This window comes from Ctenopharyngodon idella, chromosome 20 (genome assembly GCF_019924925.1).
Source record: "Ctenopharyngodon idella isolate HZGC_01 chromosome 20, HZGC01, whole genome shotgun sequence".
Taxonomy (NCBI): Eukaryota; Metazoa; Chordata; class Actinopteri; order Cypriniformes; family Xenocyprididae; genus Ctenopharyngodon; species Ctenopharyngodon idella.
The window spans coordinates 11,417,060-11,437,693 of NC_067239.1; the positions used below are offsets into that span (position 1 = coordinate 11,417,060).

At 40.2% G+C, this 20,634-nt stretch overlaps 2 protein-coding genes across 9 annotated transcripts in view; one reads left to right on the forward strand and one right to left on the reverse strand.

Moving 5' to 3' along the window:
- Positions 1-20,634, forward strand: part of LOC127502714 (DNA polymerase zeta catalytic subunit-like) — an 845,784-nt gene that overhangs the window by 600,604 nt on the left and 224,546 nt on the right. The window lies entirely within an intron of this gene.
- The window catches only part of traf3ip2a (TRAF3 interacting protein 2a), a 90,737-nt gene that overhangs the window by 4,435 nt on the left and 65,668 nt on the right, over positions 1-20,634 (reverse strand). For all 8 annotated transcript variants that reach the window (XM_051876000.1, XM_051876001.1, XM_051876003.1 and 5 more), the window contains 4 exons: positions 12,203-12,372; positions 12,039-12,127; positions 11,858-11,926; positions 11,187-11,291 (listed from right to left, as the gene is read on the reverse strand). In XM_051876000.1, the coding sequence (XP_051731960.1) occupies positions 11,187-11,291; positions 11,858-11,926; positions 12,039-12,127; positions 12,203-12,372 (433 nt within the window). The remainder of the gene's footprint in view (positions 1-11,186; positions 11,292-11,857; positions 11,927-12,038; positions 12,128-12,202; positions 12,373-20,634) is intronic.

Consider the following 20,634-nt stretch of genomic DNA (forward strand, 5'->3'; position numbering starts at 1 on the left):
CTAGAGTAATGCTCTACTGGGTAGTTGTCCTGCATGCTTAATTAACAAACTCCAGTTGGTCCAATACACAGTAGCTAGAGTTCTTACTAGAACCAGGAAGTATAACCATATTAGCCCGGTTCTGTCAGAACTGCATTGGCTCCCTATTAAACACTGTATACGTTTTAAATTCTTGATAATTACATACAAAGCACGAAATGGTTTAGCTCTCCAGCACTTGAGCAAGCTCTTAACGCATTATAGTCCTTCACATCTATTGCGATCTCAAATTCTAGCCAGTTGATAATATCTAGAATATCAAAATCAACTGCAGGCGGTAGATCCTTTTCCTGTTTAGCACATAAACTCTGGAACAGTCTTCCTAGCATTGTTCGGGAAGGAGACACACTCTGTCAGTTTAAATCTAGACTAAAAACACATCTCTTCAACCTGGTATGCACATTATTAATTTCTATTTTCAAATCAGTTAAATGATTGTTAGGCTGCATAAATTAGGTCACCCGGAACCGGGAACCCATGTACTTGTTACATCATAAGAAGAATGGCATCTACGCTAATTTTAGTCTCTCTGTTTAGCCCAAGGTTTGCTGTAGTCAGCCAGATCTGGGCCGTATCCAGATCAGATGGAGGACCTGCCCCTAAACACGAGCACAACATATACATAGTGTCAGTATTGTAAGATTTTGTCAACTACAAACCCGATTCCAAAAAAGTTGGGACACTGTACAAATTGTGAATAAAAAAGGAATGCAATAATTTACAAATCTCATAAAATAATATATTATATTCTCAATAGAATATAGATAACATATCAAATGTTGAAAGTGAGACATTTTGAAATGTCATGCCAAATATTGGCTCATTTTGGATTTCATGAGAGCTACACGTTCCAAAAAAGTTGGGACAGGTAGCAATAAGAGGCCGGAAAAGTTAAATGTACATATAAGGAACAGCTGGAGGACCAATTTGCAACTTATTAGGTCAATTGGCAACATGATTGGGTATAAAAAGAGCCTCTCAGAGTGGCCGTGTCTCTCAGAAGTCAAGATGGGCAGAGGATCACCAATTCCCCCAATGCTGCGGCGAAAAATAGTGGAGCAATATCAGAAAGGAGTTTCTCAGAGAAAAATTGCAAAGAGTTTGAAGTTATCATCATCTACAGTGCATAATATCATCCAAAGATTCAGAGAATCTGGAACAATCTCTGTGCGTAAGGGTCAAGGCCGGAAAACCATACTGGATTCCCGTGATCTTCGGGCCCTTAGACGGCACTGCATCACATACAGGAATGCTACTGTAATGGAAATCACAATATGGGCTCAGGAATACTTCCAGAAAACATTGTCGGTGAACACAATCCACCGTGCCATTCGTCATTGCCGGCTAAAACTCTATAGGTTAAAAAAGAAGCCATATCTAAACATGATCCAGAAGCGCAGCCGTTTTCTCTGGGCCAAGGCTCATTTAAAATGGACTGTGGCAAAGTGGAAAACTGTTCTGTTCTTTTTGGAAAACTGGGACGCCATGTCATCCGGACTAAAGAGGACAACCCAAGTTGTTATCAGCACTCAGTTCAGAAGCCTGCATCTCTGATAGTATGGGGTTGCATGAGTGCGTGTGGCATGGGCAGCTTACACATCTGGAAAGGCACCATCAATGCTGAAAGGTATATCCAAGTTCTAGAACAACATATGCTCCCATCCAGACGTCGTCTCTTTCAGGAAAGACCTTGCATTTTCCAACATGACAATGCCAGACCACATACTGCATCAATTACAACATCATGGCTGCGTAGAAGAAGGATCCAGGTACTGAAATGGCCAGCCTGCAGTCCAGATCTTTCACCCATAGAAAACATTTGGCGCATCATAAAGAGGAAGACGCGACAAAGAAGACCTAAGACAGTTGAACAACTAGAAGCCTGTATTAGACAAGAATGAGACAACATTCCTATTCCTAAACTTGAGCAACTTGTCTCCTCAGTCCCCAGACATTTGCAGACTGTTATAAAAAGAAGAGGGGATGCCACACAGTGGTAAACATGGCCTTGTCCCAACTTTTTTGAGATGTGTTGATGCCATGAAATTTAAAATCAACTTATTTTTCCCTTAAAATGATACATTTTCTCCGTTTAAACATTTGATATGTCATCTATGTTGTATTCTGAATAAAATATTGAAATTTAAAACTTCCACATCATTGCATTCCTTTTTATTCACAATTTGTACAGTCCCAACTTTTTTGGAATCGGGTTTGTAGACTATCCCCTGTGAAGGCCTCATCAAAACAACAGCCAGTGGCACAGATCCTCAACAAACCTGTCTCCATACCAGCGTGATGAATCCAGTCTTCAACCAGATGGAACTGGATTACATATTTTTAATGTTCCGATCCCAATCTGACTTCTGACCTGAAATACTGCCTGAATAATAAATTACGCACTGTTGGCCAGAGGAGAACAGAACCCCTGACTGAGCCTGGTTTTTCCCCAGGTTTTTTTCTCCATTTTGTCACCTGCTGGAGTTTGGGTTCCTTGCCACTGTCACCTCTGGCTTGCTTAGTTGGGAACGCTTAATATTCAACAATATTATTGATCTGCCTGCATTGACACCATTGTATGAGAACTGAAATGAGCTGGATGATGACATCACTGTTTTCTCCAGAGCTGCTGTATAGATAAATTAACTAAATTAATAACTAATTATTTTTACAACGGAAAATCAACACTGAACTTAATTAGGCTGGACAATGACACTATTTTCTTCTAAAGCTGCTGTACAGCCAAAACAAACTTTGTAACATTATTTTCCTGCTATCACTGTAAAGCTGCTTTGAAACAATCTGCTTTGAAAAAAGGAGTCACGTGACCTCACCAAAGATGGCCGCTTAGTTCGTTAGCTCCACGCCAGTTCCTTCTCTTTTTAAAATGTCTTTCTTTTATCTTGATTCATTTTCGAAGTATACTGTCCCAACAGCAACAAACAATGTCCGAGACTAAAGAAACGCGCGAATTTCCGCTTTTCACGTTCTCCCGGCCTAACAGAAATGTAAAGAAAAAGCACACCGAGACAGAGCGAAAATCCGTTCGCTGGGAGCCAGTCTAGGCAGTATTGACTGCAGATTAAGTGCGATTGACAGTCGTTTGGACAATATTTCTACTTTAGTAACCTCAATACAGGAAGCCCTTTCTTTTTTTTTTTTTTTTTTTAAACATATTTTTTATTGAACATTAAACATGTAAAATGACAAAAGAATAAGCCAAGAAAATACATTTTAAAATATTTTAACCACCTTCCCACAACCCCCCTTCCCCTCCCCACCCCCCACCCCCCACCCCCACTCCCAAAGCATCCAAAAATTCAATTACATGGGTAAAGTTATTATACAAAGGCTAAGACAGACATATCCAAGGAAGCCCTTTCTAATTTGTCTGGCAGAGTGGCGTCAAATGAGACACGTTTAATGGAGGCCGAATGCAGAATCTCCGCTGCTGAGGATGGCATGCTGTCTCACGATAACAAAATTTCGTCTTTGACTCTGACTCTGACATTTTGAGATCGAGAGAGCTCATAGGTCTCTTGACCCCATCCCGGGAGCAAACCGCCCACCGCAAAGTGTTCTGGTCTGCTTCCTACGATACATGGATAAGGAATCGATACTACAGGCAGCGGGGAAAAAACGCAACGTCAACCACGACGGGAATCAGCTGCGCTTCTACCCAGATGTATCTGCGGAGGTTTTAAAGAAACACAGAGAGTTCGATGACGTCAGGAAAACACTGTCTGCTCGCGATATGTTTAGAGGCATCGCCTATCCTGCTAAACTTTGTTGTCTCCATGGAACTGAGATGTACGTCTTCTCCACTCCAACAGCCGTCCCGGAGTTTCTAAAAACTCTGGAAGATAAGTAAAGCCTGAAGGACACAATGCGTACAAGTATACTAAAATAAACTCTGTCAGTTCTAGATATTCGAGGATTCTTTGCTGTCGATGTTCAAGAAAATTCTGAGGTAGATTTATTTAAAACTTGACATGTTGCCATTTATTTTATTTCTACTTTTTTTTTAATAGAAACTGTTGCAAATACTTTCTTTTTTTATTTTATTTTCTGTGGCAACGGCTTACTAGTTAAGTGCTCTAACCTCAGATGTCTGACTCATAAGGAATACAGGAACTGGTTTGTCGCACATGTGCACCTCCCAATGGGTGTAACTCTGTATTACTACTTGGTATGGGGTATCTTAATTTTATGCTCGATACCAGTCGGGTACAGTGACCTAAGTTTTGTTCTTCTAGGTGTGCCTTGTCATTTGGGGACAAGGCTGGGGGAAGGAGGGAGGGAGGTTTGGGTTTTTCACTATGTTCTGTTTTGTGTGTTAAAATGCAAAAATCTTTTTCATTGGTTTTACTTCTGTCTCAGACATGCTTCAGCTCTAAATTTACAGTTTTTTTGTTTTTATCTTTCTCCATTTGATGACAACTTATAATTCGGCTAGGTTTATTACATGGAATGTGAAAGGGCTAGGACATGCGATTAAGAGGAAAAAAATATTAACTTATCTTAAAAAGCAGAGGACTACTATTGCTATGCTTCAAGAGACACATTTATCTGACTCAGAACACTTGAAATTAAAGCGAGACTGGGTAGGGCAAATATTTTTCGCATCTTGTAAAACAAATACAAGAAAGAGGGGCACAATAATTTTAATCAATAAACATTTCCCCTTTATTTTAGAGCATCAAGTCAATGACCCTGATGGAAGATATGTTCTAATTACAGGCACAGTACATGGGCAATCTCTTACTATAATTAATATATATGCTCCAAACGAGGACTTACCTAAGTTTATATCTAAAATCATTCTTATATTTAATCAATATTGTAAGGGCATGGGGGTTTGTGGTGGAGATTTCAATTGTGTCATGGATCAAAAAATGGATAAATCTACTTCCGAAACTTCTACTAACCCTAAGTCCTCCCTGGCTTTAAAAGAACTGTGCAATGAGGCCGGCATTATTGATGTTCAGAGAGAGTTTAATGATGGCAGTAAAGAGTACACTTTTTACTCTAATCCTCATGGCTATTATTCTAGAATAGACAGACATCCTGATTCCTACTCACTGCCTTCACGCCGTATCTTCCTGCCAAATTGGTTCAATTGTCTTATCTGATCATGCTCAGGTTTATTTGGATATGATTTTAGGTGAGCACAGGACCACCAGGATCTGGAGATTTAACTCTTCCGTGCTGATTGACCTAACATTTTGTGAATCGGTATGGGAATGGTTTAAGAACTATTGGACAGATAATGAAAATTCACCCGTATCACCTGCAACCCTCTGGGATGCTGCTAAAGCTACAATCTGGGGACAAATTATATTGTATACTTCTGCACGCAAAAAGGCCTGGTCAAATAAAAGACAGGAGTTAGAATAAGAAGTAAAAAGACTGGAGTGTTTACATAGCACAGCTCCTAATCAAACGAATTGGACCCAACTATGTCGAGTCAGAGTGGAACTTAATTTGGATCACACAAATCACATCAAGAAACTTCTCTTTCTCTCCAAACAAAAGTACTATGAATATGCAAATAAATCCAACAACTGATGACAAAATACTGGCCAAAGTACTAGCTCACAGGCTCGAAACTGTGTTACCACATATAATTAAACCAGATCAGACAGGATTCATAAAATTACGCTTTGGCACAGATAACATACATCGACTTTTAAATGTTATAAATTCAACTCAAGCATGCAAACTTCCCGCCCTTATAATTTCTCTTGATGCTGAAAAGCTTTCGACAGAGTCGAATGGGAATTTCTCTTCGCCACCCTCAAGAAATTTAATTTGGGCCCAAAACTTATTGAACTGATAAAATTGCTCTATGCTAGTCCTCGGGCTACAGTGACCACAAACGGGCTGACCTCAAAACCCTTCTGCATTGAAAGAGGGACGAGGCAGGGATGTCTCTTTCACCCCTGCTCTTCGCCCTTGTAATTGAGCCTCTTGCTGAGTCTATAAGACAATGTCAAATTTTTTTCGGAATAAAGGTAGTAGACGAAGAGCACCGGATCTCTCTTTACGCAGATGACGTCCTGCTATACATCTCTGAACCTGAAAAGGCAATTCCTATGATATTAAAATGTATCTCAGATTATAGTAACTTATCTGGATATAAAATAAATTTATCTAAATCTATGGCACTTCCTCTTAATATTTCTACTTCAATTGACCTTTCATCTCTCTCACCTGTCAAAATAATAACAAATGGTTTTAAATATCTTGGTATCTTTATTACACCAGTATTGGACGGTCTATTTAAAAAAAACTACACTCCTCTTGTTGATTTGATCAAAAAAGACCTTAATACTTGGCGTACACTCCCCATTTCCTTCCTGGGTAGAATAAATGTGATAAGAATGAATATTCTTCCTAAATTTTTATATTTATTTCAATCCCTTCCATGTTACTTCGTTTCTTTGCATAATATAGGTCTTTCAGTCTGGTTCAAATTGGGGATCTCAAAAATATCTTGCTTCTTTTTTAGGTAAAACATTAAAATCTTTCCAACAATTATCATATCAATATAACATACCACAATCTCATTTTTTCAAATATCTTCAGTTGTGTCACTTTATAAAACCTTTTGTCTGATAATGGCAAATTGAGATTTGAACTTACCCGCATTGAACAGATTGTGACAAATCATTTTTTTAAAGGGTTAATATCTGTTATATATGATGCTTTGTCTGACACCTGTACTTCCTCCTTAGAGAATCTGAAGAGTGTTTGGGAAAATGATTTAGGTCATAGAATGGATAATGCAGATTGGTCTGCTGTATGTAATAATTTGTACTTTAAGTGTACTTCATTGGGGGTTCATGAACCTAACTATAAATTTATTAACAGAATCTATCTCACACCATTGCGTCTAAAAAAGATTTATAGAAACTCCTCTGGTCTCTGTTTTAATTGTAAAAAGCGCAAGGGAACATTTCTTCACTGCTTTTGGTATTGTGATAAAATCATCCCTTTTTGGACCAAAATACATAATTTCTTACAAGAGCTCCTTAAGTTGCAATTTCGTTTCTCTTTGGAATTGTATCTGTTATCTATTGTAGTGGAGACAATGTTTGACTCGCATGCTAAACACCTGTTTTTAATTTTGGTTTATTTAGCAAAGAAGTGTATATTGTTACTGTGGTCATCCCCTCAGGTACCTTCTTTCAAAATGTGGATGTCTTAAATATCTACATTACTTCCACTCGAGAAACTCACTTACGATACACATCAAAAGTCTAGGGACTTTTGGCGGATATGGACACCTCTTTGGCACTATGTTAATAATCTTCCCTGATTCCTTATTCTATTGTGTATATTTACTTTCCTGCCTGACACAGTTGTATTTTTTTAAGTATTTCTTCTTTCAATTTTTTTCTTTCTCCCGTTGTGGGTTTGAGGCTGTATTTGTATGTTCCTGGACACTGGAGTAACCGACGAATAAAAAAAAAAAAGAATAAAAAAAAAGAAAAAAGAAAAAAGCGCTATATAATTAAAGGTGATTTGACTTGATTTGACTTGACATTACTCTAATGATTTATATCAGGATATTTGAAAAATACAAATTTCAGTTACATGACATATAATAAAAAAAGCTGAATATTTAGGCTACAGACAAGGTTTTATGTAGGAGGTGAAAAAGTGAGCAAGCTCCTGTCCAGACAATCAAAACAACAAAATGCTGCTAATATTATTCGGGCCATTAAGAGATACTATGGTATCATATGGTATTTGACTAAGAAAATAAACAATGTTTTTCAGAAGTTTTATGAACATTTATATACATCTTCAGGTAGCCTGGATGGAGAAAAACTGAAACATTTTTTTTTCTAATACAGAGGTATCTAAATTAGATGTACTGCAATCTGAGTCTCAAGACCTTCCCAATATGCAAGAGAAGGTCAAAGTTGCAGTAACCTCTATGAAGTCTGGTAAGTCGCCAGGGTCTGATGGATTTCCAACTGAATATTATAAAAAGTATGTTGACAATCTGTTTTGCACTATGTTCTGTTAGTCACATGTCCTCCTTTGTTCAGTTTTCTTGCCATTATTTAGTTGTCATGGTTTCTAATTTGATTAGTGTCCTCGTTTCAGGTGTGTCTTGTTAATTATCTTAAGTTCCCTTTGTTCCCTTTGCCTTGTATATATACCCTGTGTTTTCCCTTAGTCTTAGTCGGTTCTCGTTTGCATTTGTGTTTATGGTGTTGTATTGCTTCTCATTCCCCTGAATATCTTCATTAAAGTCTATTTATTGGATTCTCTTTCGTTGTGCGCTTGTCTACAACCATGATCTATGACAATTGTATAATGCGCTATATAAATAAAGGTGACTTGACTTGATTGACACGGGCAATCAGATCTGTCCTATCTGACCGATACCCTATTTGGCAACATCATAAAATCATCTGATCTGGCCTACCATTACAAAAATGGGCATATTCAAACATTGTTTGAAAATGAATATGTGTACCAAATTTTGTGAAAATAAGCCACAAGGTGGTGCTATAATAAGCTACTTTACATTTTAGCTAATAACTCAGCAAATGTGTGATAATCAAAATTCTTTCATACGAATCCTTGCTTTAAAGGATTAGTTCACTTTGAAATGAAAATTAGCCCAACCTTTACTCACCCTCAAGCCATCCTAGGTGTAAATGACTTTCTTCTTTCTGATGAACATAATTGCAGAAATATCAATAAATATCCTGACGCATCCGAGCTTTATAATGGCAGTGATAGGGTTCAATGTGTATGAGCTGAACAAAATGCTTCCATCCACATCCATCCATTATAAATATGAGCATATGGCTCTGGAATGTTAATAAAGGCCTTCTGAAGCATATATTCCGCCAGACCGCCTTCCGTATACAAGTTACGAAGAAAGTGTATACTGGTGTCGCGTCAATTACACTTTTTCCGTAAGTTTAATAGGGAAGGCTCATGATGTAGCGTAAGCTTTGTGAACTGCAAGAGGTTTACACTGTCTGCGTACATTGAATACGGAAGGCGGTCTGGCGGAAGCTTGATATTCGACTTCATAACTTGTTTAAATGTGGATATTTTTTTACACAAACGCATCGCTTCGCTTCAGAAGGCCATTATTAACACGCCGGAGCCGTGTGGAGCACATATTTACGATGTATGGATGTGGATGGAAGCACTCTCTTCAGCTCATACTCATTGATCCCTATCACTGCCATTATAAAGCTCGGGTGCATTAGGATATTTATTAATATTTCTCTGATTGTCTTCGTCAGAAACAAGAAAGTCATATACACCTAGGATGGCTTGAGGGTGAATAAAGGTTGGGCTAATTTTCATTTCAAAGTGAACTAATCCTTTAAGCCCATTCAAAAATAAATCTAATTTTTATGATTATAAAACATTATCCACAATTAGTTTAAAAAACCTTACTTTTACAAACTTCTAGGCCTTTCATCCGATTTGCACAAAACATGGCATGCATCATCCACAGATACTTATGACAAAAAAGCGCTGCAAAGTTATATAAGTTAATTTATGGATCTGGCGATGCCCACTTGCGCTAATTGATCTATTTTTGCTGAACACAAAACTTGATACACATAGTCAACAGGACATTCTGAGGAAACATGCAGAGTCTCGTGAATTTTGCAATGCTCTGGGCACTAACAGGAATGTTTTAAAAGATCATCCATTTAAATCAATGGGAAATAAAGATGAAGGCCGTAATACCAATGTTGTCCACCAGAGCCACAGGATAACAATCCCTTTTAGGTCTCATAGTTTAAAATCTGTGTAAATGGTTCAGTACATTGACAATGCATAGACTTAATTTAAATCTAATCTGTTTGCAAAAAAACTGTGATCTCCAATTTATCTTTATTTTTTACACATTCTAATGATACTGAAAACATATTTGTCATGTAGCCAGGCATGACTGGTGGAGCTGACAGCTTTGTGGGCAGCACACCGACATGTATTGCAGTTACACTTCAGGTGACCCAAGTGTGTGTCCAGGCTTGTACCTTTCCTGATCCTGTCTCCACCCCCTCCTCCACCCTGCCACTTTACTTCCTGTTAGTTCTCTGTACTATCATATCTCAATAAAGGCAAAAAAGACAAAAAATACATATTAAAAAAAGTTGCCAAACATGACTGGATGTATTGCTGTCCAATTAAAATAAAGAGACAACACTGGAAATGTGTTGCTCTAACGTAATTATATTTGTGCACAGCTTTTGATACCAAAGAACATGGTATTTTAATAGAACATCTCAGGGATTATGAAGGTAGCATGGGTTTGGCCCTTAGTAGTCTCACACAGCCAGACCATCAGACTGACATCAGAAGTTCTGGGCTGCATCTGATATCGCATACTTCCATACTATATAGTAGGCGAAGAACTGTACAAAAGAAGTATGTCAGATTTCTTGACTTTCATTGGCCAAAGACCATCCAAGAGGCCATCTGACTGAGATGTAAAGCAATTAATCAGAGTTCGTTTTGTTCAGCATCATGTTCAGCATCATGTTTAGGTGCGTAAAAATGTGATATCGAAGTCTCTACAATAATAGACTGGCATGTAAAACACGTGGACAGTCCTCAACAATAGCTATACATCATTTAACTTTCAATAGAACTGATTCTGTGCTGTCTTTAGTCCTGAATCTTGATTGAAAAGTATCCAAAATGTTATTTTCTGTCAAAAAAAGCAACCAGTTGAATAAGAATATACAAAATTTTATTTTTTATAAAAATTTAATTTTAAAATAGGCCTAAAATTCTTAAAATCCTGTGAATCCAAGTTTGTTTTCTTTAAGATATGTTTAAACAGGTGTGATTAAACCCCATTGGAAAAATGCCATGTGATAAACTACTATTTATAATAGATAAGTTACTAAGACAAATAGTGTCCACAGCCTCTTTAAAGAGTCATGACAGGAGAACGTCACAGGAAGAAATTGTCAGTTTTAGATGTAATATAACATCTTTCAAGTGTGCTAGAGATATCTCAAAATATTTTAAACAATGTGAGTTAGTTATAACTACAAGATCAACCTTATCAATTAAATTCATTTAAGAAACTTTCACATAGATCTATATATAAGGATCAGAAAAGACAGCTGTCAACCAGCTCTCACCTGAGTGTGTATGTATTTGGTGTGTAGTCCATGTTGATCAGATCCGTCTCCTTCAACATCTATCTTATACTTTGGACTGATCACTACAATGATTAGCACTGACTTCTGCAAAAAAACAAATTATTCCAGCAGAAAGCAGAGAATATAAACACACAAACATACTGGCCAATTTTGCCTGACATTGCTCAAAAATAATTACTTGTTTATAGAATGTCTACCGTGATCATTTTCATAACAGCACTCATGCACAGGTTATATTGCTCAATTTAACTACAGCTCAAGACTGTGACTACAATACTACATTCAGTGTTGTTCAAGAAATCAATTTCAAACTAATTAAATACCTGAATTTTTGTTTTGTTTTTTCTTGTTTTAAAGTCTAACAAAAGCACCCAGAGGTAAGAACTCAACTATGAAACAAGAAGTCAATTAAAGGTGAAGTACCAGTGGTAGAGTTATGACTGATGTTTAAACAAAAAGAGCAATGTTTTGAAAGTATCAAAAGTCACAATATTTACACTTTTTGAAAGAAACAATCTATGAATGCTTACAGTATTTACATGTATTTACATATTAAGCTGTTTTTCTTTTTATATTACACACATCACTTTTAAAACACTTTAGCTTTTTCTGTTGCAATAATAATAATAATAATAATAATAAATTCTTACATTTTTTAAAAAACTGTCCATCCATTTGTTGATGTCCATTTCTCTAACTCTGTCTTCAAATATATCTATCTAAAAAAATAAAAGAATATTCTTTGTTTTATATATCTAGTATACACATGTGACAAACAATAAAGGTTTGGTAAATTGACACTGTAAATAAGCAAAAAAGAGGCAATCTTACAGCTGGTCTGAATCCTTGATTATTCAAAAAACTCACAAAGGGCATCAACTCTGCTGCAGTGTCCACAGAGTATGTTATGAAAACATCTCCTGAAAATCATAAAAGTTATATAGGTTGTCAGAGTTCAAGGTGATCTGAAAATCTGTCTTTGAAACATCACTCACTGCAGTCATCAGGAAGACTGATGTTGCGCTTCAATGTTTGGAGGTGGCCAACAGCAGCTGGTTGGGATGGCTGGACACACACTTCTGACATGAGCTCTCTCACAGGGGCTGTGCTCTGATGGGATGTGACTTGAGGGGGCCTCACAGCAGCCGCTTGTCTAGAGATGGGCCTCCAAAAGAAAGCAAAAAACATTTAGATATTCACAGAGCAAGTCAAACCTAAAATATTGAGTAGGCTAACTCTTACAGTTTGAAAAATTGTGTTGGGGCAGGGCTTCAGCTTCCTCCACGGCTCAATTAAGTGGACAATGATGATTTTTTATTTACTGCATTATTGTTTATGTTATTGCAATGCTGTGGTTGTCTCTGTGAGTTATAGCATGTAAATTTAGAGAGTGTTTGTAACTGTGAGAACGCATGTAACCATGGTACCCTGAGAACAGGGAACGAGACACTACGTCAAAATGCTATTGGGAAATGCCTCCGTGTGAACCGGTGTCTGAAACGCTTATCAAATCACTGCAACCGTATTGACTGGCAACAGCCCATGACATCATAATGGTGCATCCCAAAAGTTAATAAGGGGTGCCTAGAGAACATGTCATCCACTTATTGTCTGAAGTGACTGTTCAGCAGCTGGCCCCGAGGCATGGCAGGGAGACGCAGTGTCTCGTTCCCTATTCTCAGGGAACCATGGTTACATGCATAACCAGAGACGTTCCCTTTCGAAAGGGAACTCACACTGAGTCGAAATGCTATTGGGGAACGATATACCCACACACCGCCTTGCTGAGGGGAGTGCATGCCAAGGATGTCAGTGACAACTGTCAGAACAAGCTGTTTCAACTGAAATGCCAGAACCACTCTCCCTATGGGTCACAACTGTCAGTACCAGCACTCTCTACGGTCATAGCCCAAGCTATAAGCCTCAAAGAAGGCATCCAAAGCATGAACGCCTGCCAAGGCCGCTCAAAGGCTTGGAACTAACAACTTCATATAGAAGGGGTCCCTTTAAGGGAATGTGGCTAGGCAGCAAGAGGGAATCCCAGCCAGTCACTTCTCAGGGGAACACAGTCGACCCCAAGTGCCACCAGGGAGGCCGACCTGGTCTCACTTCTCTAGAAACCTAGTCTGGCCAGCAACCTGTCTGTTTTCTAAACAGAGTCTCTGAAAAACTTGCCTCCAGAAAGAGGGAATGCAAACTGGCAGTAAACCAATTCAGACCGGATCGTAGAGATGGGCATCCTGGACAGCAGGACTCAGCGTAGCGCTTTTCAACCCTTGCTACCAAGAGGATTCTGCTCGATCCTAGGATCTACAGAGCGCTTATTTTTTAAAGCACTGAGGAGGCTGTGCACTCTAAAGGGACCCTAGTGAGGGGAGAGGGGCTGATCTAACTGGAGGCCTCACAAGAAGCCTTCAACTTTCTGACCAGACTTAGGGAGCTAAGCACTCTAAGACAACCCTCAGATGAGGGGAGTACCAAGCTCAACCTGATAGGAAGACCAGTCAATGGGGCTCCCAGAGGGAACCAGCAGCAGGAAAGTCATGCTAGGATGAATACTCACTCTCAAGAAGGCCTACTAAGGCCAGCTACCTGATAGCAAGCATCTACTAGCTGCCAGAACCCAGTATTGCTGGGAGGTCACCCTCAGGGAGGCCTGCTAGGGCCAACTACCTGATAGCAAGATGTTGGTTGACAAACACCCATACTATTGGGGACCCATCTTCAGGGCTGCCTGTTAAGGCCGGTCACCTGATAGCGAGTCTTGCTGGCTGACAAATACCCATGCTGTTGGGGATTCATCTTCAAGGAGGCCTGATGAGGCCAATCACCTGATAGCAAATCTTGTTGGCTGAACATACCCAAATCATTGGGGACTCACCTTCAGAGAGCCTGCTAAGGCCAGCTATCTGATAGCAAGTTATGCTAGCCGCCAGGTACCCAATTGTTAGGGACTCGGTTTCAGGGACTGATAGAAAGGTAGTTGGCCTTAGCTGGCTTAACTAGCTGGCTGCTAAGTACCCATATGTTGGGGACTCGCTCTCAAAGAAGCCGGCTAAGGCCAGCCATCTGATAGCAAGTCATTGCTAGCTGCCAAGTACCCAATTGTTGGGTACCCACTCTCCAGGAAGGCCTGCTAAGGCCAACTACCTGATAGCAAGTCTTGCTGTCTTCTATGTACCCAAGTGTTGGGGACTCGCCCTCAGGGAGGCCTGCTAAGGCCAGCCATCTGATAGCAAGCCAATGCTGTCTGGCAAATACCCACACTGCTGGGAACTCGTCTTCGGGGAGGCCTGCTAAGTCTTTCTGGCTAAAAAAGTACCCACACTGTCTGGGACTTGCCTCAGAGAGGCCTTCCAAGGCCTGCTTATCTGATAGCAGGTAATTTCTAGCTGCCAAAGTACCCAATTGTTGGGGACCACTCTCCAGGGAGGCCTGCTAAGGCCAACAAACTCTTCAGCGAGCTAAAACTCTTCGGCGAGCTCCATCTGGGAGCCCCATGATCTGAGTCTCCGCTCTGCCTCAGCACAACAGGAACCCGAATCACCAGGCCTAGATGCTGGTCTCTCTTCCCTTGAGAAGAGAGCCAGATGAGAGCGGAGCATTCTCAGAGGAAAACGCTTACAATTGGCACAGGCAGCTTCCTCGAGAATTGCCCGTGCATGCTCTTCACCCAGACAGTTGACACACAGCTTGTGTGTGTCATCAGGTGTGTGCACTTCATAATGCCAGTGATTGCACTTCACACAAACAGTCCCTGAAGACAAAAAAAGGATGACATGTTCTCTAGGCGCCGGTCAATACGATTGCCGTGATTTGATAAGCGTTTCAGACACCTGTTCACACGGAGGTGTTCCCCAATAGCGTTTTGACGCAGTGCGAGTTCCATTTCGAAAGGGAACTAACTTTGTAGCAGACTTAATTGCACTTTAAACAACGACATGACAGTCGTTCACAAAGTGTAGTACAAAATCAAAATGTGATCTTGGAGTTTATTTTAAAAAAACATGTAACTGATTACCTCCTTTTTTCTAACTTATTATGCCTGTTTCACACTACATGTAGGCTATAAGCAGAGCAGAGGCAGCACAGAAGCTATGCATATGCAGCTGAACCACGGTTTGTGTACTGCAAATACAGATGAGTATCGTCCATTGTGCCACCTTTTTCAGGTGTTCTCCCCTGATCACTGTCTGTCACATGCTTTGATTTATGCTGGACAGCATACTCTGCTGCAACGCGACCGTGTTCCTCTCCTACTGTCCCACACATATGAATAACATGCTGTATATACGTAGTTTACATGATAAAAGATACAAGATAAAATCACACACTGCTCTTGAATGAATAACTTTTGTAGTTTTAATAAGGATTAGTCTATATTTAATGTATACAGCAGTGTTATTTTACATTTGATTAATTTATTGACTTTCTTTTGTAGGCTATTATTTACCTGAATACCACTGTTAGTACATCTTCCTGAAATACCTAAAGCACTATTTATTTACAGTTTTTTCAAATTGCTTACACGCTAAGGCACAGTTTCACAGACAGGGCTTAGCCTAAACCAGGATTAGGCCTTAGTTCAATTAGGATATTTAAGTAACTTTTATAAACGTACACTAGAAAAAAAAACATTACTGGTGGGCATCTTTAGACAAAACAATGGCACTGACATATTTTAAGATCAGTGCAAGTTGCTTTCAGTTAAAAAAGCTCAAACATTCATTTTAGTCTGGGTCTAGCTTAAGCCTTGTCTGTGAAACTGAGGGTAAGAGTGGTACTTGAGGCCCACCCAGTGAAACCATTCACTCATGTACTGAATCTTCAGACCAAGTCTGCATAACTACAAGCACATTACATGCTTTAAACTCAGTTTGCTATTGTAAAACAAACTTTTTACAAAACTTTAAACACAGTTCTCTATATTAGACACATCACTCAAAATAACAGCGCTTGTGTTTAATTTGGGAAACACTGCCATTTAAATACCACACTAATTTCCCGATTACTTACACCCAACGAACATGTGTGAAAACTCTTATACATAATTTGTTCACTTAGAAATAAAAACTCAGTGTTTTGAGAAAGAAAGAAATTATTTTTACCCTATTACATTTCTGTTTATAGTGTAAATATATATATATATATATATGTATGAATGTATATATATACAGGTGCTGGTCATATAATTAGAATATCGTGAAAAAGTTCATTTTTTTATTGTAAATTATTTTAAAAAATGAAACTTTCATATATTCTAGATTCCCTACATGTAAAGTAAAACATTTTAAAAGTTTTTTTTTTTTTAATTTGTTGATTAGAGCGTACAGCTAATGAAAGTCCAAAATCCAGTATCTCAAAATATTAGAATATTTACATTTGAGTTTCATTAAATGACCATCCCTACAGTATAAATTCCGGGTATCTTTTGTTCTTTGAAACCACACTAATGGGGAAGACTGCTGACTTGGCAATGGTCCAGGAGACAATCATTGACACCCTCCACAAAGAGAGTAAGTCACAGAAGGTCATTACTGAATGGGGTGGCTGTTTACAGAGTGAAATATCAAAGCATATTAAATGCAAAGTTGACTGGAAGGAAGAAATTGGGTAGGCAAAGGTGCACAAGCAACAGGGATGACCGCAAGCTTGAGAATACTGTCAAGTAAAGCCGATTCAAACACTTGGGAGAGCTTCACAATGAGTAGAATGAAGCCGGAGTCAGCGCACCAAGAGTCACCACACTTAGACATCTTCAGGAAAAGGACTACCAAGCCACTTCTGAACCAGAGACAACGTCAGAAGCATCTTACCTGGGCTAAGGAGAAAAAGAACTGGACAGTGAACAGTGGTCGAAAGTCCTCTTTTCAGATAAAAGTAAATTTTGCATTTCATGTTGAAATCATGGTCCCAGAGTCTGAAGGAAGACCGGAGAGGCACAGAATCCAAGCTGCTTGAAGTCTAGTGTGAAGTTTCTGAAGTCAATAATGATTTGGGGGGGCCGTGACGTCTGCTGGTGTTGGTCCATTGTGTTTTATCAAGTGCAAAGTCAATGCAGCCATCTTCCAGGAGATTTTGGAGCACTTTATGCTTCCATCTGCTGACAAGCTTTATGGAGATGCTGATTTCCTTTTCCAGCAGGACTTTAGCACCTGCCCACAGTGCAAAAACCACTTCCAAGTGGTTTGCTGACCATGATATTACTGTGCTTTATTGGCCAGCCAATATGCCTGACCTGAATCTATGGGATATTTTCAAGAGAAAGATGAGAAACAGTCGATCCAACAATATACAGATGATCTGAAGGCTCAATAGTGCCTCAGCAGTGCCACAGGCTGATCACTTCCATGCCACACTTCAGTGATGCTGTAATTTGTGCTAGGAGCAAGTCATTTGCTGTAATATGTCCTGCCGATCAAGTATTGAGTGCACAAAAGAACATACTTTAAAATACTTGAACTTTACTGTTTTGCAAATCCATTTTTTGATTGATCTTAGGAAATATTCTAATATTTTGAAATACTGGATTTTGGACTTTCATGAGCTGTACGCTCTAATCATCAAAATTTTAAAAAAAAACTTTTGAAATGTTTTACTTTACATGTAGGGAATCTAGAATATATGAAAGTTTCATTTTTAAAAATAATTTATAATAAAAAAATGAACTTTTTGTTGATATTCTAATTATATGACCAGCACCTGTATATATACATATATATGACGTCCACGCCCTTTGGTGAGTTTTGTTCATGCCAGTAATGTTTGCTCATCACCTCTGACCACCAAAGTATTTATTACTGTCTCTGGTGTATCTCATACAGTTACCGCACTCATCGATTCTGGGTCAGCCGGGAACTTCATCTCTACCTTCATCTTCTGCCGCCAGCTCTAACTACCGCAGACACCCAATGACAGACACTTCAACGCCCAATCAATAACCGGAAAGCCCCTTAATCGTTCCAAGATCCGGTTCAGGGCTGGACCTCTCCGTCTGGGCATGGGTGTACTGCACCAAGAAAAGATCTCTCTACTGGTTCTGGAGAATTCTAATGCAGATATTGTCCTAGAGCGACCGTGGTTAATTCAACATCATCCGGAGCTCTCTTGGGAAACCGGTGAGATTAAGAAATGGAGTGATAGTGTCAATCTTCCTGTTTTCCTTCACTTCCTCTTCATCTACAGAAAGAACCAAGTCCTACTAATCGGCTATCTGTTGACATCCCAGAATGCTACTCCCAGTTCCAAGATGTCTTCTGTCCCAAGAGAGCTTCCCAGTTACCACCTCATTGGCCATGGGACTGCGCGATTGATCTCCTTCCAGGTGAACCAGTACCCAGAGGCAAAATATACCCCTTGACTATTCCTGAGCACGAAGCCATGGAGGAGTACATCTGGGAGGCATTACAACAGGGCTACATTTGACCATCAACCTCCCCTGCAGTTTCCAGCTTCTTTTTTGTGGCGAAGAAGGACGGAGGCTTGCGGTCATGTATAGATTACTGTGCTCTCAACAAAATCACAGTGAAATTCAGATATCCCCTTCCTCTTGTCCCAGGTTTGACTTCAAGATCGCCTAACGCCCTGGTACCAAGAATGGAAGAGCTGATGCCCTATCAAGCGTTCACTCCTTTGAAACTCCTGAACAACCAGAATCCAACCTCGACTCCTGTCTGTTCATCAACCCCATCCAGTGGTGTGCTGACAATGTTCAAGCCAGTGCCTCTGACAATCCTCCGCTGGGTTGCCCACCTGGACGACAGTATGTACCAAGGGTTCAATGAATCTGCCTCATTCAAAGTGCTCACTCCTCTGTTGGTACTAGTCACCCAGGGGCCAATCAAACCCTCTCACTGCTACAAAGCCGCTTCTGGTGGCCCAATATGGCACGGGACATCAGAAGGTTTGTGAGTGGGTGTACGGATTGCGCCATCTCCAAAACACCACAACATCTACCTTCCAGTAAACTCCTTCCTCTGCCTGTCCCTAATTGTCCCTGGTCAAATCTAGGAGTCGATTTCATCATGGATCTTCCGGCTTCTCAAGGTAACACTTGCATCCTGGTGATTGTGGACTGGTTTTCTAAATCCTGTCTTCTTCTCCTGAAGTGTTTACCTACAACCATGGAAACCACCAAACTTCTGTTCAATTACGTGTTCAGATATTTCGGGATACCTGAGGACATTGTATCCGATAGAGGCCCCCAGTTCATGTCCAGAGTATGGAAAGCCTTCATGAAACTCCTAGATGTAACCTGAAGACAGACTTATGGTCACCACCCCCAGACGAACGGGCTGACGGAACACAAGGTACAGGAGATCGGCTGCTTCCTCCGAACCTTCTGCCATAACCACCAGAACTCCTGGAGCCAGTTTCTAGCATGGGCCGAGTATTCACAAAATTCACTCCGCCAACAAGCTACAGGCCTTACTTCATTCCAGTGCTTGCTTGATTACCAGCCACCCATGTTCCCATGGTCTAGAGAACCATCAGACGTACCATCTGTCAATCACTGGATCCAGGGGAGTGAGAGGGTCTGGGACTCAGCCCATCATCTGCAGAGCGCCATTTGGAGGCAGAAACATCATGCTGACACCCGCAGAACATCCGCTCACAGTTTTCGTCCTGGTCAGAAGGTATGGCTTTCAACCAAGAATATCAGGTTACGTCTACCCAGTAAAAAGCTGAGTCCCAGGTACATTGGCCCCTTTGAAATCAAGAAGATCAATCCAGTATCCTTCCAACTTAAACTCCCAGATTGGTATCGTATACACCCAGTTTTCCACGTATCTCAGCTAAAACTCTATCACTCACCTGTTTCTCTTTCTCCCACAGAGCCTGATGACGTGACGTACCTCCCTTACCTGATGTCGAGGATGAAAACGGAGTCTTCATTATGTGAGAGATCCTTGACTCCCGAAGCCGTGGTGGTGCTTTGGAGTACTTGGTTGACTGGGAAGGCTTTAGTCCTGAAGAACATTCTTGGGTCCCTAGAAATGACATCTTGGACCCCAAGCTACTCACCACCTTTCATAGTACTCACCCCGATAAACCAGCACCGCACAGCAGGGGTCGCCCACGTCATCGTCGTTGGGTTCTTTGACCCTCAGGAGCGGTCCGTGGAGAGGGGAATACTGTCACAGAATCACCAGGCTCCATCCTCACCCAGTATCAATGTTCCCAATCACCCAATTACTAATCACCGTCCACCTGTCACTCATCTCACCTGCACAGTATTTAAGCACTCACCAAACACAGTCATTATCTAGTTTCGTCTTGGACTCCCTCTGTGTTCCTCATCCGGATACCTACCTGTTGTTACATACCTGCGTGATCCTTGTCTCCAGTCTTCTTCTCCAGTTCTCCGTCTCCAGTCTCCTTCTCTGGATCCCTTCGTCTATCTACAACAAAGAAAATCAGTGACTGA